Raw genomic sequence first — 23,830 nt, 5'->3', positions numbered from 1 at the left:
AGGGTGAATCATGTAGAGAATGAAGTGTAGATTAAGAAAGTACAAAGATCTAGTCTAAAACGTACCGAAATCGATGGGAAAATGAAGAAATGTAGTGTGCGTGCGTCTAGTCGAACAGGGTTGTCACATCAGGGAATAAAATGATGTGACAGGCCTATTTATAGTGTGGAGGGGAAATGAGGCGGTGTAGTATGGATAGGGTGGTGGCCCGATCGGGTGGTCATCCGATCGGGTGGTAATCCGATCGGATTGCCACTTGGCCAATCTAACTTTCCGCGTTCCCATCTTCGTTTCGCGAGTTAAATTAAGCGTTGCGTATTATTGAGTAATAGAATAACTAGATTACATCATAAACATCAAAAGTTCCAAAGATTAATAGATTCCGCCAGTGACAAGACTCCAGTCTCTCGTTCAACCAAGAATTAAGTTTCACGAGTCTAAAGAATCAAGCACCAAATAGATTTATACATTCCAAACATAGTTTTAGGCATTCTATCATAGGTTTAGACATTTCAACATAGATTTAGACATCTCAAATGTAGAATTAGGCATTCCAAACATGGGTTTAGGCATTCCAAGCATATAGATATAGGCATTTTAAGGATATAGACATCCCACACGTAGGTTTAGGCATTTCAAGTATATAACATAGACTTCCACATAGCTTAGGGGATAAAATGACAATAGACAAACTTCAGGGACTAATCTTGACAAAATCCTAAAGTTTAGGGACGTTGGGCGTTACATTCCAATTCCAACAATTTCCAATTCCAATTGGAATGTTTAAATTCCAAATGTAATTCCTTCAAATTCTATTTCCTATACAAATTCCAATTCCAAATCATCGCACGAACCAAACGTCCCCTAAGGGTATGTTTGGTATGAAGCTTTTAGGAGATTTTAGAAGCTTCTAACTTTAAGCTTTTAAGAAAAAGCTCATACTCAACAAAAAACTTTGTTTGGTTAAACGAGCTTAAAACTTTTAGGTTAGTAGCTTAAAACTTTTGGTTAAACGCTGATACTAGTAGCGTTTAGAATGAGCTACAACTTTTTAGGGAAAAAATGACTATTTTAACATCTAAATATAATGAACTTTTTAATGCACAAACTTTTTTATTTTTTAGTTATGTCCATTTGGTCATTTTATACATTTTATTAAAATCTCCAACTACTTTGCCAAACATCAAATATATCTAAAAAGCTACAGCTACTAGTTACCAGCTTCCAGCCCCCAGCTACCAGCTTTCAACCACCACCTACTTTCGCCAAACATACCCTAAAGGGAGTGGAGGGCTTGGGTTATAGGCATGGGTCATCATATGATATCCACGTAGGCATTGTGGGCTCCACAACTCAAGTCCAAAAAAGAGAGAGTGGAGAGACATGAGTTGACACGTGATATTATTTTTGTTTTTTTTTTCTTTTTTCCTTTTAAATAAATAAATGAATTTAAATTATAAAAACTAAATAAAATACATTGAAAATTAAACTAAAAAACATATCATATTAAATAAAAATATTACATCAACTAAAAATATACATCACATCCATTTGTAAATAGCCGTCCACCAATATACGATGCGAACCCCGCTAGTTCCGGAAACGACGAATAAATATGAGTTGGAGTGGTTTGAGGCGGTGGATTTGGGTTAAACCTTTGAGGCGGTTGGTTTGGGGTAAACCCTTGATTGTGTGGATACATTTTTTTTTATAAAACTATAACTAATTTAAAAAAGTATGGAGTAGAGATTGTTTTTGTGGGGGTGGGTTTTATATATTTAGTGGGTTATTTAATTTTTTTACTTTTTTTTTTAAATGAAGCAGTCGTTGAACGCTTGGTTTAAAAAAGTGCGCCTAGGCGCAAAATGACCTCAGTCGCAAGTTGTTGTGCCTTGTGTTACATAAGGCGAGGGTTGTACATAAAGCGTGCGCCTTTGACGCTTTTCTGGTAGAAAGGTGATATGAGAAGCGAGCGATTCATGTACGGGAGTTAAAATTAAACCTTTATGCTTAGAAATTTATGCAAGAATAAGAAGAAAATAAAGCTTACCTATATAGAAGATGAAGATATGCGATAGAGATGAGCAGAAGTAGCAACGATGGGGAAGATATGAAGAGATGAAGCGGATTTTGTGTGACGGCTGGATATTAGGGTTAAATGCGATGAGGTAAATGGAGATACTAGGGTTATGTATCTTTCTGATTTTCCTTTTTACTAAATTACATTTTTCATACTCAATGTTTAAGTTTTTATTAGTTTTGATCTCAAACTTTGTCTAATATGTTTATTTGTTTCTTTTTCTAATTTCTTAAGTGCATCATGAAGATTAGTGCTTCTTAGGTTGTATATATGGCTTTTATGCAGCAAATAGAGAAAATATTTAAATTTAATGGTATGTATCTTTTAATTATCTAAATTTTAGGTGTTAAAATATTAACATTATAGTAAATATTATATGTAATTAACTAAAAAATATTATATTAATACCTTGAGCTTTGCGTACGAAAAGTCCTGCGCTTTTACGCTTTGCGCCTCGGTTTTAGACCTTGTCGCTTTAGTGTGCTTTTCGCTTTTTAAAACCAAGGTTGAACGACACAATCCCCCAACGGTCAATTTTTTGAACCCATCAATCCCCACCTGCCACGTCCTCTTTGAAAAATCCCCCACGCCAAACCGAAGACCACCTCGGGGCGGTGTTTCGGGCAGGAGTTCCCAACCCACGCCCACTCCCTGCAGTCTGTGAGGGCTTATTACATATTCCCCAATCATAAAATTCAGTTACATATTTCTCCATCCTAATTCATGTATATTACACATTTCTCATTTTCATTTAAATCACTCTTATTAAATTACTATTTTACCCTTTTTCATCAAAATTCAATTACATATGTCACATTAACTAAACCAACATTTTATACACAACCAATAGTAACTAAACCAACATTTTATACACAACCAATAGTCCAATATGGAATCAAAAGCATGAGATAATATTGACGCTCGATATAACAACCGAGAGAGAAAACATAAATAAAGTCGTGATAAGCCCGGAAAGAATGTCGACACGTATTTTACATCGATCGAAAATCATAAAAAAAACGAATGCAAGGAAGGGTTTTGGTATTACCGATGTTTCAGTAGATGGCATAAGCTCGGTTAGTCACGGTGTCAGTATCATACCGGCACTCACTATGGTTTACGATTAAATAATACTTTATTGTGAATAAAACTACATTTTCATCAAAATTTATACGTGCATAAAATAAGCATGTCGCATCGGTGTATTTAGAACTCTATAAAACATTATATTATTACAGTAACGAATACGGTGCTTATTTATTTAAAAAAAACTAAATGTGAAATCACTTTGGTAACATTTACGTTTGCGCTTAGATTGCTTGTGTATTACTACTCACAACAAGGTTTCGGGAGCAATTTTTCAACGAGACGTGGATAAAAATAGGCATGTCGTAACGGTTAACTCAAATCTTTGATCCAATCACCTTCTCCGACTGTAATTTGCCTAAAAAATATCCCTAGAGTCGTCTGGAGGTCTAAAAATGCGACATACTGTTGAATATGATCCTTAAATAGGTGGGAAAACAAATTTGCCAACCTATCATTTATGGTTACATAAAGAGGTGGGACTGGCGGTGTTGAAGGGAATGTAATGTATAAACGGTGTGAATGGCAGGTGAGGTGGTGATAGACATTTTGTGAGGAAAAATGTTTTCTACAAATTCCATATGACGGGAATGATGGAGACGATGGTCATAGCACTTGTAGGCCGATTTGGAAGGAGAGTTACCCAAATAGATACATTTTTTCAAAACGGGGATGGAGCTTTCTTTTTTTGGCATACGGGTGGAGCCAAGGATAACACAACCATCCAAATGGTTTAGGCTTTGAGTATGTTAGTGGCTTGTTATAAAGTAGTTGGTAAGGGTTTTGTGAGTCAAGAACTGAAGTGCGTAAATGATTTACGAGATAAGTCGCGGTTTGAAAGGCATAGGTCCAAAATGAGAGTGGATGGCTAGCTTAGTGAACGAGTGCTAGACCGTGACCTGTTTATCTAAACGGAATCACAAATTCAACATAGAACTGACCCAAATACGTTTAGACTAAAACTAAACTTGCAAATTTCATGTTAGGTTTATACCGTATCCGAATTTCGCACCCATACTTTCATTAATATTACAGTGATGATGCATACAACAAATTTGTAGTTTAGTTTATTCTGTATATATCACATTATCAGAGAACAAAAATTAATAAGTCCAAAAAGGCAAAAACAATAAAAGGATAAAAGCCTCGCATAATATTAATTAAGTAAATTAAATTAAAAATAACTACAAAAGCTGGATCCGGATTTCAATCCGCGTCATTTTACTCCTGACCGTTCGATCCCACTTCAATCTAACAGCCCACCTCACTTCATAAAAAAACACACCAAACCAAAAAACTCAAAAATCTCCCGCTCACCAAAAACCCCCCTATAAAAAACCCACACAACCACCATCACAATCCACCATCAAAACCTTTCAAATCTTTCAACAAATCAGCTTTCACACCCTCACCAACCAAATGGCTCGTACCAAACAAACCGCCAGAAAATCAACCGGAGGAAAGGCTCCAAGAAAACAACTGGCAACAAAGGCCGCTAGAAAATCTGCTCCAGCCACCGGAGGAGTGAAGAAGCCACACAGGTTCAGGCCCGGAACCGTTGCGTTGAGGGAGATCAGGAAGTACCAGAAGAGCACTGAGTTGTTGATCAGGAAGCTTCCGTTTCAGAGGCTGGTGAGAGAAATCGCTCAGGATTTCAAAACTGATTTGCGGTTCCAGAGCTCTGCTGTTGCTGCTCTTCAGGAGGCTGCTGAGGCTTATTTGGTTGGGCTGTTTGAGGACACTAATTTGTGTGCGATTCATGCCAAGAGGGTTACCATCATGCCGAAAGATATGCAGCTTGCGAGGAGGATTCGTGGGGAAAGGGCTTAGGGTTATGGTTTTTGTTTAATTAATACATTTTGTGGTACTGGTTACCGTATGTTGAAGTAGCTGTTAGATCTTATTTTAGGGTTTGTAATTTCGTATGTTTGTGGACAAACGATCGTTGTCTTATTGGTTTTAATGAAGTTTTATGTTAATTGTTAGTTTTTTGGTGTTACATTGTTGATTTGGGGCTGTGACAATACCTAATTGTGTTCTAATTCGGTTTTTGGTGTCGTGATTTGGGAATTATTGGATAGTAAAATTTATGTTCTGAATTTAAACCTTATAAGACCATGATGTGTAGTGGTAAGTTTGTATAATGCCCCTACCTTGGGGCATTATCCGACACGTGACATTTTAGTCAGCGTTGGGGCATTATAGCAAAAGTGGCGTAGTGGGGCATTATGCCAATAACCCTATTCAATCATTTGAAAAAAAAAAAAATAAATAAAGCAAACAGGCTAGTCAAACAATGGAGACATCCCATTGGCCACATGCCCCTTCAAGTCAAACATGGCAGAGTTCTTGAGCGTTTTATATAAAACGCCGTTCACCATTTTTTTCAAAAATTTTTAAATATAACGCCCCATGTAATGGTGCGTTGGGCGTTTTCGGACGTTTTTTTTGAATTTAAAAAAAAAAACAACGCGCTACACATGGTCTAAGTGAAACTTAATAAACAGTGTATCATCTGTAACATGCAAAGTAATATTGTTGTGAAAGGCTAATAAGAAAAATTTGTATGATATAATGAACACCTAAAAGATTATTATCAATATGACATTTTTTTTAAAACATAAATGAGATCTCATTTTATTCAAACAAAGCAACTTACATCAATATTGCAGGTAAGTGAGTAACAAGCTGTGCCGCTACCCCTTTCTGGATAGCAAACCCTAGTCTATTAAAGACAAACCCTCTGGTATATGACATTAAAACCAAAACTATTATATACCAGATTAGCACAATTCTCATAGAACAGGTACGACTTGAAAACAAGAAAATTGAACTGAATGACTGAAACTTAATCAGCTAGACCTTTTTATGTCCCGTTGACCCGATCTAAACCCGTTTATAAACTCGGGCTCTTCACCAGCTTCTAATCTTGAGCCCACTCATCAGCCCATGAACACGTCAAGGCAGCCCACAAGTGTATCAACACTTGAGGTGGCCAAGCAGCTTTGCTACCCACTATTGTTTCATTTTTCTTTACTCGACGTCATCGACATATCATAAAGTAACTCATGCTTTTTCACTCTACCTGCTTTCATTTCATAAGTTTTCATGTCATACTAAAAACAATATTAAAATCTGAAAAAGTAAAAAAAAAAAAAGAAAAGAAATCCTTGATTGGTTGATGGGCATGGGCCCCACCCAACTCCCCCTCTTCATGCCGTGCTGCTCAGCCTCACTCCGGACCTCCTCACGCCGCGTGCGGCGGTGTTCCACGCCTGCGAGTCAGCCACACTGAATGGTCACGATATTCTAACATAAGAATTTAAATTAGGTTTACTTGTGTAAATAATCATTACCGTTTAAAAAAACCATTTAACGATACGTGTCTTAACAATTGTTTTATTTTTTTTATTTATTATATTGTTTTTAAATGAACCTAATATATTATCGAAGGTAGAAATTAGTGAACAAGACATGTTGGTATGTTTTCTTAACTGAACCTATGCTAAACGAACTTTTGTAACACCCCTTATCGTTTATCTCAAATTAAGCTTTAGTCTATTTTCCTGGTTTAGGCTTGTATTTTGACCTGGGTCTTTATGAAGCCTAAAACAAATTGGTGAATCATCAGGTTGGGGTTTTTTATAGGCCAATTGGATTTTAACATCTCTAACTTTGAAGAGTTGGCCGATAACACCCGCAACTAACACTTTGATCCGTGACACCCCAAACTTTTAATTTTGTTTGTCATTTCACCACTCAGTTAAAAAATGACTAACTGAGTTAGTCTTCCATCCTACATGGCATCCTACGTGGACTATAATTGCAGATATGGCACATTCATGGTATAAAAGCCATCTTCTTCTTCGATTTTAACCCTGCACAAACAAGGGAAACCCTAAATTGCTCATACGCATGAATCGACCCAAATCCAAACCCTAATTTGCTCCCTAATTTGCTCATCACCAGATCAGAGCAAACCTTCAACTTATTGGTGCAAAGACATGTCTAGTTCTTCCAACTCTTCATGTAATACCAACCGAATCCCTAAAATATTCAAGGTGGACATGGATGGGAAGTTGTATTGTCATCACGAGATCAGAGCTGTTATTATCGTAGTAGGAAGGAGAAGTGTTCGATGTGGTGCTGAATTTTACAGTTGCTCACAATGGCCGGTAAGTCCTGTGTATCCATGTATTGAATTCAACTTGTTTTTGAACTGACGACATGATGTTGGTTTGTAGCGAGACGACTGCAAGTTCTTTATGTGGAAAAAAGATTTCGACAAATTATTCGAAGTTCATTCAACTTGCAGCTCAAGTGCAGTTACAAGAAGTGATACTGTGAACCTGATTACCTCCAAGCCATTGATGAAATGAGGGCCATAAACCAGGATGCAGTAGAGGCAATCTTAAAGCAGGATCCCAAAGCATTTAACAGGTGCTACTTGAAAACTCACACTAAATGTGATGTCATAGTAAACAACATGGTAGAAACATTTAATGGCTATATCATAACTGCAAGGTCAAAGCATATTATATACATGCTAGAGGACATTAGGGTTCAAATCATGAGTAGGTTAGTCATCAAAAGAACTGAAATGGAAGCCAAAGATGTGCTCATTTGCCCCCAATATCTAGGAGAAACTTGATTTCTCAAAAGATGCAGCCTTTAGGTGTGAGGTATACCCCTCATCTTATCAGGTTTTTCAAGTTAGAGATGTTGATGATGTTACAGTTGACTTGGAAAGAGGTCACAACATCATGTCGAATGAACTTCTTGTAAATTATATTCATTCCCGGTCACAGTATCACTTCTTGTAACTGCACTTGAGCTGCAAGTTGAATGAACTTCGAATAATTTGTCGAAATCTTTTTTCCACATAAAGAACTTGCAGTCGTCTCGCTACAAACCAACATCATGTTGTGAGTTCAAAAACAAGTTAAATTCAATACATGGATACACAGGACTTACCGGCCATTGTGAGCAACCGTAAAATTCAGCACCACATCGAACACTTCTCCTTCCTGCTACGCGAATAACAGCTCTGATCTCGTGATGACAATACAACTTCCCATCCATGTCCACCTTGAATATTTTAGGGATTCGGTTGGTATTACATGAAGAGTTGGAAGAAGTAGACATGTCTTTGCACCAATAAGTTGAAGGTTTGCTCTGATCTCGTGATGAGCAAATTAGGGAGCAAATTAGGGTTTGGATTTGGGTCGATTCATGTGTATGAGCAATTTAGGATTTCCATTGTTTGTGCAGGGTTAAAATCGAAGAAGAAGATGGCTTTTATACCATGAATGTGCCACATCTGCAATTATAGTCCACGTAGGATGCCATGTAGGATGGAAGACTAACTCAGTTAGTCATTTTTTAACTGAGTGGTGAAATGACAAACAAAATTAAAAGTTTGGGGTGTCACAGATCAAAGTGTTAGTTGCGGGTGTTATCGGCCAACTCTTCAAAGTTAGAGGTGTTAAAATCCAATTGGCCTTTTTTATACGTTTATGAACTACAAAATAAATTAGTAATAAATTAATTAAACCGGACTTATGTTTTTATTGCTTTACGCTATGCTAAAGTCTAAAACGGTAAAAGTGTAAAACCAATAATTCATCGGACTAAAGTATTTACTAGAAGATTAAAATACCAGTATAACAAGATATTCTCACGTGTTTATGTTTTAGTAAACAACTGCATGTATCCTTATAACGATTATTATATAGTTTAGTATATTAAAAAAAGATAAATTAAAATCTAACATGTTATTGAACCCACCCTGTGCCATACCCAATTAACCTCAACTATTATTGTGTACTCAATACCAGTAACTTTACAACTAATCACATTTTAATACACACATTACGACTTAGGTGTGTGCATAAAACCTAATTAACCGACCCATAACCGAATTAACCGTTGAAACCGAACCAATATAACTGACTTGTACCAAAAACCGGTGGGTCGGTTTTATGATTCTCTGAAAACGGATAATAGTGGGCCGGTTATGGTTAACAAGGTTTCCATACCCACCAAAATCGAACCGGACCCATAACCGACTCACTATAACATTCAAAATCGCTTAATCGAAACCGCCACAACCGATCGGTTATTATGGTTTTGAACCAAAAGCGACCTAAATCGAACTATGCACACCCCACATTACGTATCAATTTCCCAAAAAACTTGGGTATATACATTTTCGACCCCCCGTCATTCAGGTCAAGCTTCGCCACTGCACATAGCTACAAAACTTAAATCATCACATCACAATGTTTTGTTGACAAAAATTCCTTAAAGGACAAGAAAAAGTGCCCATTCACTTCAAAAACATTGACAAGGGGTGGAGTGGAAGTCACTATTGCTAGGCCCAACTTGTGTTTGTGCCCTCCTATCTCTATCCCCTTCCTTCAAGGACAGGGAACCTACCTTTCTCCATCACAACATGACAAATGCCTACAATTAATCAACGGATTTAATTCACCCCCTTGTCACAAATCATATTCCTAAAACTAGAAATTAAACACCACAATCAAGAACCATAATTGTCCTTGTTTCCTACCCTAAATAGATGATAGTTTTTTTTTGAATAGCCATAATTGCTCTTTTCATGTTTTCATCATCACACCCACGCCCAAATTTACATGGTGTGTAGTGAGGTCCATGATTTTTAAAAAGCTTTTTATATCGTTAATCTACCTTATATTTTTATATCGTTAATCTACCTTATATTTTAAATAAGACAAATATGGTTACGATAAATAGGAATAGGATTGGTACTTGTTTTGGACCGAATTAAACAGTAAATCACCAAGATCGAAATTGAGCTCACCTCTAAACGAATACCATAACTATGATGTCTGGTCGGTATCGGTGCCGCAAAATACCATACCGAAATCATGGAAGAACAAATACCTTTGATATCTGGTCGGGATGAAAATCCCACCCCAAACGGTAAGAGATAGTTAGAAATGTAACCACTTTCATAAACATATCATACCTCTATTATAACGAAAGATACATATAACTTTTATACTCATGAAAATCCTAAAAAATCAGAAGTACAATACTTTAGGTCCACTTTCTTTTTTTTTTTTTTTCCGTCAAGATCATGATGATTTTTTTTTCAAAAGGGAATTATGACAAATCACAAGAAAACTAATAGCAAATTTAGTAATTAATTTTCATGGCTATAAAAGTATATTTGTGTCCTAAACCGCTATAGAAGTTCACTAGGGTCACTCCCCTCTCTAAAATGAAAGCTAACACTTTTTTTTTAAAGGGATTCACTTGATCTCTTATCCCCTGCTTCTCTCTACAATTATACATATCTACCTCTATATATACAACTATGTATTATACGCGTAGACAAATATACATGTATATGTACACACTTATGCCCTGCATCCCCGTTCCCAACTCGAAAATGACCCAACATGAGTGTAGAGACCACTTTGAACCAGAAGAATCTCATTCATCGCTGCTGCGAGAAAGGAGATTCTTTTGTAAGTTCTAGCGGGGTTGTCTTGTAACTGAGAAAAAGATCGTTGTAGCAGTGCGACAAAAGAGATTCTTTTACACACTTGTTACACAACCTACTTGACCCACTCCTTTTCCGTCTCAACTAAACTTGGGCTTCACCGAATATGTATCCTAGATCCTCCACTTATCACATCATTGTCTTGTGCTGTCAAGAACAATCAGCTTTCAGAACAAATCAACCTAACAACATAAGTTTATCTTGTATTCTTGTTTCACATAACACCACTCCTAATTGCAAGTATTCCATGTTGTTTAGAATGACTAGAGAATTAAGAATATGCTAAATGTTACATAACAAATGGAGTTAATTAAATTACCAAACAAGAATCTTCTATTTCTTCGATTACTTGAATTTATATATATTATATACAAAAGTGAGAAATAACTATGCTTAAACTTGTGTTACGACTTCAGCTTATGTGGACATGTGCACTTTCGTTGACAGTCTGAAAGAGCCTGTGACGGAAACACACAATACGTTAAGACATAATACGATATTATAAACGCGATAGTTCATATATTAGTGATATTTATTTTTAGAAGGCAAGGCATATATACCTCAACTTGATTCTGAAGTTCTTTGATATACTCAACAGCCAAATCCAACATGTCTGCCGTGCTCGTTTGCTTCGATTAAACATCAAAAACACCAAGGCATAAATATCGTGATACAGTCTTAGTTGATACTATGAAAAGATATTAATTGAAACAACAATGATCATACCTTTTCCATATTTGGGACAAGATCTTGCAGCTTCCTCATTCTTTCACTTATCCGTGTCCGCCTGACCTACACATGTTCACAAAAAAACATCCTTTTATCTTTGTCGTTAGGTACACGTTCCAAATGATCGACACATACATAGAAAACAAAAACAAAGTTATATGGTAGTTAAAAAAAAATGTTATACGGTTATACCCTTTCAGCAATGCTTCTTGGATGAGTGGCACAACCCCTTTTAGCCCTGCTCCTTAGTGGCACATTATCTTGAAAATGCATTAGTTTCTCCTTCACAGACAACTCAGTTGAACTCGTTGGCAAACTCAGCTGATGAGTCAACCCAGTGGGAGCATGAGTTGCTTGAGTTATTCTCCCTTGATCATTCTGTTCATCAACAAAATCAACCATCAGCCCAAAATTAACATAATTAAGATGCACTTTAACAATATCAAAAATCACCAATTTCTCTTGATTTTCTTCAAATTCGTTGAGAAACAATCCATCAGTCAACATTGGCGAATCGTCCCAAGAACCACCAGGGTAGTTGTTTTTTCCCTCGTGTTCAGGGATACGTGACAGTAGTCGAAATTGTTCCATTGATCTCATCATAGGGTAACCTAAAAAATAAATAAGCCATTACACACACTGTCTAAAATTGTTTGGGATTGAGTTTTGAAATGACTTATTGACTTATTAGTTTTTTGAAAAAGCTAATAACTCATTTACAAAAGCCAGGATTTGTAGCTTTAACAAATGACTTATTCCCTCAAAAAAAAAAAAAAAAAAAAAAAGAAAGATAATAAGTGATCTCCAAACTCAATCCGAAACACCCCCTTAAATTCTCATGAACAGAAACTAACTAACTAACTACCATTGTCAGTAGTATTAATGTTTTCGAAAAATCCAGCTGGCGAACTACTTTGACGAACAAGATTCGTCGCTGTTAACCGATCAACGACAGTGGAGCTTGAGCTTGAGCTCGTAACAACCGAGTTGTTATTATTTTGATACAGTATCTGTTGCGAGAAATTCACATGTTCTGGCTTCATAAATTCAGGGCTTACGTCATCAGTGGACATGAATCTCGACATTTCAGTGCTTGAAATCCGGGTGGTGAAAAACGGGTCAAGATCTTCGTCTGTATACACACCACTGTTGATCAGATTCGAGAAGTAGGAACTGGGTGCTGATCTGTATCGGGTCAAACCAGAGTTCATGTTTTCTTGCTGCTGCTGCTGATTATTATTATTATTATTATTATTATGATTATTGTGATGGTGGTGGTGGATATCTGAATCCATTACAGGTCTATGAATAAATAATGGAATTGGGTTTTTGGAGAAAAAAAAAAGAGGAAATGAATTTACGTTTAATTAAGAAGAAGAAGAAAGGCAGAGGATAAGTGAAATGTCAAATGGAAGTTTAAAGAAGGAGAAGAAGAAAGCAGCCATTTTTAGATTTTGCCTTTTTCCAAATTTGTTGGTGTGAGTGAGTGCGTTGCAGCCAATTGAAAGAAAAGCTGCTTTCACATTTTCTGTCCACTATTGCCACCTCATTATTATTTATTTATTTATTTTTTATAGTTTACAAAAGTTATAAATATGAATTAGGTTATCTTGTTATACCATTTTTATAAGAAAAACAATAATTTTTAACTTATAAGAAAAACAATAACAGTTATCCCACAACGACAACAAGATGATAGGTGAAACACAAACCTCCTTTCTCGACAACTAAAGATACTGCAACACCCAGTGTGGTATTGCTTTCAGTACCAGAATCAAAGTTTAATTGGTAAACAGAGTAGATGATAAACAGCTTTGGCTTAACTCCCAAGTTGTATTAATCAGAAAATCATTGTACATAAAAACTGATTACAATCAAGTATTTATAGGACTTAATTACTTCTCTCTCAAGCATCCTAATCCTACTAGAATTAGCTATCATAAATCATCTAACTACACACTAAACAATTCCAAACTAATTCAAACACTTAATTGATTAATTAATTTAGTTTTCCAGACACCTAACTCGTGTAGGAAACCTCCCCTGATCACCGACTTGTGAATCAGGGGTAAAACAGTAATTCGCCAACAATCACCCCCCGAATTTCTGTTTCGCATACGGTAGGTCTTCCATACCAAGTAACGTCCTCATCTCACGAAACCTGATCCTCGCTAGCGCTTTAGTCAACGGGTCTGCTCTTTGTTCTTCACCAGGTACATACTCGACAATCACTTGTTCGTTTTCAACACATTCACGAATAAAGTGATACCTTGTATGTATATGCTTGCTTCTACCATGGAACACGGGATTTTTAGACAATGCAATTGCTGATTTGTTGTCTACACGAATTACAACTTTCTGTTTCTCCCACCCCGTCAGTTCTGCAAGTAACTCTCGAAGCCAGATTGCTTGACACGCAGCTGCAGTAGCCGCCATAAATTCTGCTTCGCATGAAGAAAGTGCCACGGTAACTTGCTTTTGAGAACACCATGTTATAGGTGAAGTACCAAGATAAAATATGTGACCAGTAGTGCTTTTGCCATCATCTTTATCAACGTTATGACTGCTGTCACTATAACCCACCAACTTCAAGTTTTCACCTCTCTTGTACTTTATCCCAAGAGAAATAGTGCCACGTAAGTACCGTAATATGTGTTTGATTGCATGCGCATGAGTTTCTTTCGGGTTCTGCATATAACGGCTTACCACCCCAACTGAATACGCCAAATCGGGTCGGGTGTGTAAGAGGTATCGAAGGCATCCGACTATCTTCCGAAATTCTGTAGCATTTACTTCCGGTTCATCATCATTCTTTGACAACTTCAGCCCAGGTTCTATTGGACATAAAGTCGGGTTACATGACTGCATACCGGCTTCCTTCAGAATCTTCAAGGCATAGCTTTCTTGTTTAATTTTTATGCCATCTTCGGTTTGAGAAACTTCGATCCCTAGATAATACGTTAACTTTCCAAGGTCCGTCATCTCAAATTGTTGTGCCATCATATTTTTGAACTCGGTGATAAACGTCGTGTTAGTTCCTGTCACAAAAAGATCATCAACATAAACAGCAACAATTAGAAATTGATTCCCAACCGCCTTTCGATACACCGCCTTTTCTTGTAAGCAACGATGAAACCCCATCTTCTTCAGAACACCATCGAGCTTCGTATTCCACGCTCGTGGTGCTTGTTTTAACCCGTACAAAGCTTTCGATAATTTATAGACTTTATTCTTTTGTTTTGATTTCTCGAATCCTTCAGGCTGACACACGTAAACATCTTCTTTCAAATCACCGTGTAGAAAAGCCGTTTTCACATCGAGATGATGAATTTTCCACCCATTCGCAGCTGCAAGTGCAATCAGTAGCCGAATCGTCTCGAGGCGAGTCACCGGTGCGAAAACTTCATCGTAATCAATTCCGGGTTGTTGTACGTAACCCTTTGCAACTAACCTTGCTTTGTATTTATTTACTGAACCGTCCGCATTTCTTTTGACTTTAAAAACCCATTTTAAACCAATAGGTTTCGCCCCTTTCGGTAAATCGGTTAAAACCCACGTTTTATTTTTCTCAATTGAATCAATTTCTGCCTTCATTGCCTTCATCCAGTCTGGTGAGACTTTTGCTTCAACAAAACTCTTTGGTTCTTCGTTTATTGAAAGCAATAGTTCTTCATACGCCATATTCAACTCGTAATCCTTTAGCTTTGTTGGCAATACAGAAATTCGAGTCGATTTTCGCACAATACTTTCAGCATTTTCTTGGCTTGCTTGTGCTGAACCTGCTGTGAACAATTGATTTTCTGGGTCAGATCTGGTTCGACATTCAAAACTGGATTGGGCCTCGGAAGTTGACTGGTCGATGGGTGTAGCTGAGCTGGTTTGAACACTAGAGCTGGTCTCGGTGTCACTTGACCCATAAGTAAGAGTTGTCGCATCATTTTCAAGCGACGAGCCCCTGGGTTCTCCTGAACTGCTACTTGTCACAGACTGGTCTGATGATTCTAGGCTGACCAGATGCGGTCCAGGTCCATTGTCCTCATAATCTCCCCACATTACAGTAAATAATCCGGGTTTTCTTTGATTTTTACATTCAACAGTATTATCTTCCTTCCAATTCCAGCCCCTTTTTTCATCAAAATCAACATGCACACTCACAATAATTCTTTGGGTTTTTGGATCATACAGGCGATACGCTCCAGAACCCGGTTCGGAACCTAGGTGTACTAGCGGGTTTGACCTATCATCAAGTTTTTGTAACTGTTTTGACACAACCCGTTCATACGCCAAACAACCAAATATTTTAAGGTGTTCGAGATTTGGCTTTTTCCGTTTAAACTTTTCGTATGGCGTTTCTCCCACCAAAGCTCGTGTAGGAGTTCGGTTTATCAAATAACTTGCATGACGGACGGCTTCTCCCCATAAATAATTAGGAACACCCCTTGCCTTCATTATGCATCGCGTCATCTCCATTAGCGTACGGTTTCGACGTTCCACAACACCGTTTTGTTGAGGTGTATATGGAGCCGTCAAATGTCTCATCACCCCTTCTTGTTCACAATATTCATTGAACTCACGTGAGGTGAATTCTCCGCCTCTATCGGTACGTAATGTTTTAAGCGGCTTCCTAGTTTGTTTTTCAATCATAACTTTGAACTTTTTGATTGTAACAAACGCATCGCTTTTCTGCTTCAAGAGATAAGACCACATATACCGTGAGAAATCATCAATAAGAACAAGGATATATTTGTTACCTGTCAAGGTTGGTGGGGATATCGGTCCACAAAGATCACCATGTACGAGCTCTAACACTTTCGACGCTCTAAACTTTGCCTTCTTTGGAAACGAGTGTCTTGTTTGCTTTCCAACCATACATGACTCGCATAGTTGGTTTTTTTCACGAATCACCGGTACTCCCTCGGCCATCTTGTACATACCGTTCAAGGAAGCGAAATTGATGTGGCCAAGTCTCGCATGCCACAACCACGGTTCTTCATCAATTTTTGCTTGCAAACATATGGGGTTTCCAACTTTAAGTTGGATTTTATAGAGCCGATTTGAATTTCTTGTGACTTTCATTAGTAATTTTCCACCACTATCATGCATAGTTAAGTAATTTTCTTTCATCCGGACATCACAACCAGATTCAGTTGCTTGTCCTAGACTAATCACATTACTTCGGAGATCCGGAATGTAATAAATTTCAGTCATCACTTTTTGTTCTCCGGATTTCCCTTCAAAGATAATCGATCCCTTTCCTTTGATTTCGACACATGACCCATCCCCAAATTTTACCCGTCCAGATATTCGCTCATTTAATTCAGCAAAATAAGAACGGTTACCTGTCATGTGGTTGCTCGCGCCATTATCCAAATACCATACATCCTTGTCTTTCGAATCAGCTTCATACTTTGCCGGGATCACTCGTTCTTCGTTTAAATAAACTGATTCTTGTTGCATCATAAAGAATGACGCACCAACACCGTTCGCCTGATTTCCCTCAGCTTCAGCTTGGTTTAGTTCTTGAATTTTCTTGTGACGTTCAGGGCAGTGCGATACAAAGTGACCGAACTTGTCACATCTGTAGCACCGTATTTTGGAATAATCTCGACCTTTTCCCTTCTGCTTTTGATCATCAGTCTTACTCGCAGATTCCCGGTTACCACGATCTTGGTTGTTATTACGGCCACGACCACGACCACGACCCCGGTTTGAGTTAGATCCTTTTCCACGCGCACCCGACGACTCCCGTTTTTGATAGTTAGAAGATGATTCAGATTTAGCAAACATCAAATTACCTGAATTTTCAGCAGTTTCTTCTTCCTTTATTCGTTCTTCGTAAGCTTTCAGACGTCCAACTACATCTTCAAAACCGAGAGTCTTCAAATCCAGCATTTGTTCAATCGAAGCAACGATTTGAATGAATTTTCGTGGCAAACTTGTCAAGAATTTCTTGACCAACTTCGTTTCCTCAATTGCTTGCCCCAATGTTCTTGACTTTGATGCAATCCCTGATAACTTGAAGGCAAAATCATCAATAGTTCCCGTGTCCTTCATCTTTAATCCTTCAAACTCGTTCATCAGTGTTTGAAGTCTTGCTTCCCTTACCCGTTCGGCTCCCAGGTGTCGGGTTTTCAACGCTTCCCACATCTCTTTAGCTGTTTTCAGATTACCAATTTGCAAAATCTGATCTTCAGGAATCGATTGAAATAACAACGCGGTTGCAATGTTGTTTTTCTTGGCATCTTCGTTACCCGGTTCGATAACGTCCCAAACTCCATGAACGTTAAAGATGACTCGCATACGAAGAGCCCAAACAGAGTAATTAATGGACGAAAGCATCGGACACTGAAAGGACGACGGGTTCGTCTCCTTCGGTGTTACCGGAGGTTCTGTCGTATCAACCATGCTTGACTTCGATTTTTTCCTATTATACGTCTGAGTAATAGGAGATTTGGGTATAGTTGTTTGTGGTTCCAGCCCTTTTGTTCCTGTCTCGAACAATCAAGAGAAAAGAAAATACGACAGCGCTTCTAATTCGCAGGTTCTGATCAGCAACGCCACAGCACAGGTTCGAAGAAAATTCTTCAAAACCCTAGATCGGCAGACTCCTTTAGACACAAGTCAACCGCTTTCTTCTTGCTGCAGGTCTGTTCTTCAATCTGCAGGTAACGGTTTCAGACCTGAAACCTCAACCCACCTTGATCGGCAATTCGGTCTCTGGTTCGCGGATCTTCAAAGATTCGATGGTGAGCAGATTCAAAACTCTTGCAGGTCCCTCGTCTTGCTCTGATACCAATTCAAAGTTTAATTGGTAAACAGAGTAGATGATAAACAGCTTTGGCTTAACTCCCAAGTTGTATTAATCAGAAAATCATTGTACATAAAAACTGATTACAATCAAGTATTTATAGGACTTAATTACTTCTCTCTCAAGCATCCTAATCCTACTAGAATTAGCTATCATAAATCATCTAACTACACACTAAACAATTCCAAACTAATTCAAACACTTAATTGATTAATTAATTTAGTTTTCCAGACACCTAACTCGTGTAGGAAACCTCCCCTGATCACCGACTTGTGAATCAGGGGTAAAACAGTAATTCGCCAACACAGAATGCCACCTCATCCTTTCATTTGGTGATGAAAATAAAAAATGCTTGCTCCATACCGTGTTGCCACTGAGGTTTTAAACTATTAATGACAAAAAAGAATGGGACGAAAAGACTAAACTGACGTTATGTGTAAGGCACATGATTGGACTTAAAAGACAAAGTTAAAACATGCGTTAGAGGTCAAAATTGTTACAGACGATGAACGTATATTTTTTTTTGTTATTTTCTTGGTTTAAGGACGAAAAATGAAATTTGTTGTATAACTAAAGGACAAAAACTCTAATTTACGAAAAAAAATATAACAAATGGCTGTGAAAATCAAAAAAAGTTTTATGTACGCTTTTAGAGCAACTGTGAGCATGTGACTTCACGCTGATTTCATGGTACACCAATTTTTAAATATTAAAAAATAAACTATACCAAGGGTTTGTTTGTATCTAAGGGGTACCAAAGTGTACGGATAATGGGTTCCTTCTTAATTATGAAGTTGAGGGTTCAAACCTGATACTAGACAAATATATAAATTTAGGAGGAATAAAGACGGTAAAAAAATTACAATCATTCGTCTTCTATTTTTACTCAATAAAACATATATGAGTAGCGGGGATGCCTCTTCTATTTTTTGAGCTCCTCACGTAACCAAGAATATCCTTTAAAACTCTCCAAACAACCCTTCACCCTTTATAAATTATAAAAACGCGACCTCACTCACCACGTTTATCTTTAAAACTCGTATGCGATCACGTTTATCCTTGAAGCCATGTTATGGGTGCTCTTATTCCCTATCACCTTCCTATAATCCTATGTGATGTTTTTTGTGCGAAGAAAGTGTCACCTTCACTTCTGTAGCACCCTGGACGTTATGCCAAAATCTTTTTGTTGCATAGTTCGTATCGCTTAATACATAATAGCTTTCTAAAAAGTACGATTTTATAAGCTTAGTACAAAATCAATGGAGGAAAATATAGTTGGCCCAACTTAGAGTAATTGAATAACAGATTTAAATTAGTTAAATTATTTGTCATTTGTTCTAAAGAAAATTGTTAACATGTAGGTGTGTAGTTATGGTTAATGTATAGGCGTGTAGACTGTAGTTATCTTGAAAAGACCTCTTGTATGGATCTCTACTGTGGATTTTAGAACGGCCCATTCTCAACTTAAAAAACAACATTGGGCTCATGTTGCTGATTATTTATATCTTACTGGGCCAAAATGTATAAAAGTGGCCCACTAACACTGACCCACTCTCTCCCGTTGAACACTTGAACGCCGGTCAAGCTACAAGAATTATATATCTCATCAGTTAATCACGACGTCAGATTTCAGCATCTGAGTAATACTTTGTTTGCAGTTAAATCTATGCTCAATAATGCTGCCAAACTTTAGCCTCCACATAAAAGTCATCCACATTGTCAATGAAGTTCCAAACAGTCAAACGTAGAGGTGCACAAAAAAGTTGTACCCAGTAAAAAAATCCGGAATCGGTTTTTTTAATAGCCAGGTATTCTATACCTGAAACCGACCCTACCCGTAGGGTTAAAATAGGACAGGGTATACATTTTGATCTCAATACCTGAAACCAGAACCGATCATACCCGATTAATGCCTGAAACCGGACAAGAATTGAAATCGGAACTGATTATATCAGGCTATACCTGATACATGATTCAAATATCTATCTTTTAAATTTATGTTAGTGCATTTATATTAATTTTTTTACATTGTACAATGCATATTTAAAAATAATAAACAAAAAGACGAGAAACAAAGTAATAAAAACGATATAGAGTATAAAAAAACCTGAACATATGGTACTAAAAAACTCAGAAATAGGGTATAGGAAAATCCGAAAATAGGGTATTTTAATACCCGGTTTCTTAAGAACCGAAACCGAACCGGTTATAGCAATAACTGGTTACAACTCTTAAAACAAGAATCTGAAATCGATTCCATAAACAGAACCGGTTATTAAAAATACCCGGCTTGTGCACATCTAGTCAAACGTGTTCACATACTAATCGTGCGTTTCATATACCATGGGCCTTACATGAATAGGATCAGCCCATAAATCCATATTTCTTACAAGTGGGCGTAGTAGAGTCCAAGCTACCAAATGCTCATCAAAGACAAAGTGATCAAGCATCCAAGTATCCAACTCACAAAAGGCATTTCACTCTGGCCCATATTATTCTGATAAAAAATGTTTTAAGGATCTTATAAGTTATATGTATATAAGTATTTACAAATGTGCAATAATTTGGTGTAAGAATATGGAGCCACATAAGATATGGACTGAAGAATGATACAGAAAGTGAAACTCAAAGAATGTCATTAGCACGGCCTTGGTTGTTTAATTTTACCATATGGATTGGTTCATACGTTTTCTTATTTTTAAGATTTAGCATTACTTAAAAAATTCAGTAGCTCCACATAAAAGGGTATGACAGTTGAAGATGCAAAAATCCTCCGCCGGGGTAATTCGATTGTTGCATCACTAAAGGAGATAAATGGAGCACACTTCGTATTCTCTTCCTCTTTCTGCTCCGAGCGGGTGTTGCAAGATAATATGAACAGCTCGTTAGAACGGGTCAGAGACCGGAGTCTCTGAACCACCCTCCAACGCTCAAGTTAGTATCCTATCTTCTATACTATATAATAAGAGTTAATTATACAGATGGACCATGTGGTTTATAGCTAGTTTCACCTTTGGGTACTAGCTTTTTTTTTAACAAGTTTAGGTTTTATGGTTCCAATTTTGTAACACCTTTGGGTACTAACACCAAAATTATCAATATAATAACTAAAATACTCTTCTATTCTTTTTAATTTTATTAATGTAACACCTTTGTGATATAATAAAAGATGAAAATAAAAAAATAGATTTTGTAAATTTATTTAAACTTAAATAAAATTAGGTGTTAGTACCCAAAGGTGTTACATTGATAAAATTTAAAAAAAATGGAAGGGTATTTTAATCATTATATTGATAATTTTGGTGTTAGTACCCAAAGGTGTTACAAAATTGAAACCATAAAACCTAAACCTGTTAAAAAAAAATTAGTACCCAAAGGTGAAACTGGCTATAAACCACAGGGTCCATCTGTGTAATTAACTCATATAATAAAGTAAACTTATGGGTAAACGTGTCGTATTACTATGCATCCTCAGAATTGTTTTTCCGCCAGGTTTAAGTAATATTTATATATTTCCAAATTGTTAAGTGATAATCCATAATTATAGATAAGTTTTATTTTTTATTGTAAGTATTCTTTAGGCTTAAATATTTTTTCGGTAATTTAGTTAATATCTTTTTGGTTTAAATATTATTTATATTTTTTCTAACTGTTAAGTGATAAGCCGTAATTATAAATAAGTTTTATTTTTTACTTTACGTATTCTTTAGGTTTAAATATTATTATATATTTCTTAATTGATAAATGATAAGACATAATTATAGATAAGTTTTTTTTTATTTTACGTTTTTTAGGTTCAAATATTATTTATATATTTTCTAACTGAATTCATTTGATTACTTTACAAATTTCATAATATAATTAAAATTCGTAAGGTGATGTTTTTCTTTTGTGTTCCAACTAAAGAAAATTTAATTCATTCATGATTTTATTATTATTATTATTATTATTATTATTATTATTATTATTATTATTATTATATATGTGGTTCATAATTGTTACACAAATGAAACTACATAAAAGATGACCGGCTTATAGCCTAGCGCTATTATGACGTGTGATAAATGTGTTCCTACAAATTATCTACCAAATTGGATAAAATACTTTATTATTATTGTTGTTGTTGTTATTGTTATTATGATCATCATCATTATGCGTTATATGTTATTATTCAGTGAGCCGAAGATTTGTTTCATCTCTTGGTTCACTCTCCTCCAGATTCTATTATTCAAATTTAAAATTTTATTTAAAAAAATCAATAATATCTTATCGTTTTATAATATTTTAATCTTCATTATTAAAAAGGGTGTTTGGGATTGCTTATTTAACTCTAAAAGTGCTTTTTCTTAGGAGTGCTTATTGACATATTATTTTTGAAGATAACTTTTTTAAAAAAATGTTTGGATTATGGTAGGAAATAGTGTGGCGAAAAAAGATACGGTAAGTTTTCATATTTAGTTGCTATTTTAAAGGGTGAGGTTAGATTTATAATATTATGTTTAAAAAGTCGAAAGCTATTTAAAAAGCCAAGATTTTCTGGCTTTTGAAAAACAACTTTTTTATTTCCTCTCAAAAAACTAAAATGAAAAGCACATTTGTTAGACGATGGGGTGTGTATCGGGGAAACACATCGGGAGGCTAATGTGGAGGTCCTTCCCCAACGGGAACACCGCCCCCCCCGGGTCCTTCGATCGGCGTAATCGGTAAATAATCCCCGTTCGTCCGGAAGCTTGCTCCCTTCTTCATTCTCTCTATCTCTCTCTCTCTCTAGCTTTGATTGGATGGAGATGGATGGGGACGGACGGGGAAACCATTTCTTAGGGTTGGGGGAAGAGAAAGGAGAAGAAGAAGGTGATGATGTGGAGGTGAGGTGGCCATCGGGGAAAAGGAACTACATCCTATGGTCTTAATGCCAAACACTTTTTTAACTTACTGGGTTTTTGAAAAAGCCAATAAATTAATAAATTATTTTCAAACTCAATCCTAAACACCCTCTAAATATATTTATTTTATTTAACTCGTGTAATACACGACGTTTTAACCTATTTCTTTATAATCAGAGCACATATGTCAAACGAGAGTAAATTAAGAGTTAAATGTCATTTTAGTCCTTGTGGTTTGGGTCATTTTGCTAGTTTAGTCCAAAGGTTTCATTTTTAACCCGTGGGTCCAAAAAGGTTTCACTGTTGCCATTTTAGTCCACTGGGTTAACTTCATCCATTTTTTCTGTTAACGAGAAGGCCAATTCGGTCATTTTATATGACCGAATTGCCCTTCTAGTTAACAAAATTTCATATAAAATGACCGAATTGACCTTCTCATTAACAGAAAAAATGGATGAAGTTAACCCAGTGGACTAAAATGGTAACGGTGAAACCTTTTTGGACCCACAGGTTAAAAATGAAACCTTTGGACTAAACTGGCAAAATGACCCAAACCACAGGGACTAAAATGGCATTTAACTCGTAAATTAATGTAAAGTAAGCTAGATGGGTATGTTTGAGAAGGGAATATCCCAAATGGAGGTTTGAGACCTTTGTTTATAGGTGATACAAGGGGTAAAATCTTTGTTGGACCA

At 36.5% G+C, this 23,830-nt stretch overlaps 2 protein-coding genes across 3 annotated transcripts; one reads left to right on the top strand and one right to left on the bottom strand.

Moving 5' to 3' along the window:
- Positions 1 to 4,525: 4,525 nt before the first annotated feature.
- LOC118486709 (histone H3.2) lies at positions 4,526 to 5,151 on the top strand. Its single transcript, XM_035983368.1, has one exon. It carries the CDS (start codon positions 4,586 to 4,588, stop codon positions 4,994 to 4,996), a length of 411 nt encoding a protein of 136 aa, XP_035839261.1. The 5' UTR covers positions 4,526 to 4,585; the 3' UTR covers positions 4,997 to 5,151.
- Positions 5,152 to 10,334: 5,183 nt separating this feature from the next.
- On the bottom strand, positions 10,335 to 12,924 carry LOC110898881 (transcription factor bHLH130). Of its 2 annotated transcripts, XR_004879624.1 has the most exons (7): positions 12,310 to 12,924; positions 11,898 to 12,055; positions 11,637 to 11,822; positions 11,442 to 11,507; positions 11,276 to 11,344; positions 11,035 to 11,173; positions 10,335 to 10,862 (listed from the first exon to the last, which is right to left on the bottom strand). XR_004879624.1 is itself a non-coding variant. In XM_022145738.2 (6 exons), exons 1-6 carry the CDS (start codon positions 12,737 to 12,739, stop codon positions 11,120 to 11,122), a joined length of 963 nt encoding a protein of 320 aa, XP_022001430.1. In that variant the 5' UTR covers positions 12,740 to 12,919; the 3' UTR covers positions 10,335 to 11,119. The 2 variants fall into 2 exon arrangements, 1 of the variants encoding a protein (XP_022001430.1); XM_022145738.2 differs by having other exon boundaries at positions 10,335 to 11,173; positions 12,310 to 12,919.
- Positions 12,925 to 23,830: the final 10,906 nt, after the last annotated feature.

Source organism: Helianthus annuus, chromosome 14 (genome assembly GCF_002127325.2).
Source record: "Helianthus annuus cultivar XRQ/B chromosome 14, HanXRQr2.0-SUNRISE, whole genome shotgun sequence".
NCBI classification, from domain to species: domain Eukaryota; kingdom Viridiplantae; phylum Streptophyta; class Magnoliopsida; order Asterales; family Asteraceae; genus Helianthus; species Helianthus annuus.
This window is presented reverse-complemented; position numbering and strand designations above follow the sequence as displayed.

What these genes read in the sequence shown, in the direction of transcription:
- LOC118486709 (XM_035983368.1), top strand. Translation starts at nt 4,586, where the DNA reads ATGGCTCGTACCAAACAAACCGCCAGAAAATCAACCGGAGGAAAGGCT.
- LOC110898881 (XM_022145738.2), bottom strand. Translation starts at nt 12,739, where the DNA reads ATGGATTCAGATATCCACCACCACCATCACAATAATCATAATAATAAT. An exon ending in TTGTCCCAAATATGGAAAAG is followed by an intron (nt 11,345 to 11,441) that starts GTATGATCATTG and finishes GTTTAATCGAAG; the next exon opens with CAAACGAGCACGGCAGACAT. An exon ending in AACTTCAGAATCAAGTTGAG is followed by an intron (nt 11,174 to 11,275) that starts GTATATATGCCT and finishes TTTCCGTCACAG; the next exon opens with GCTCTTTCAGACTGTCAACG.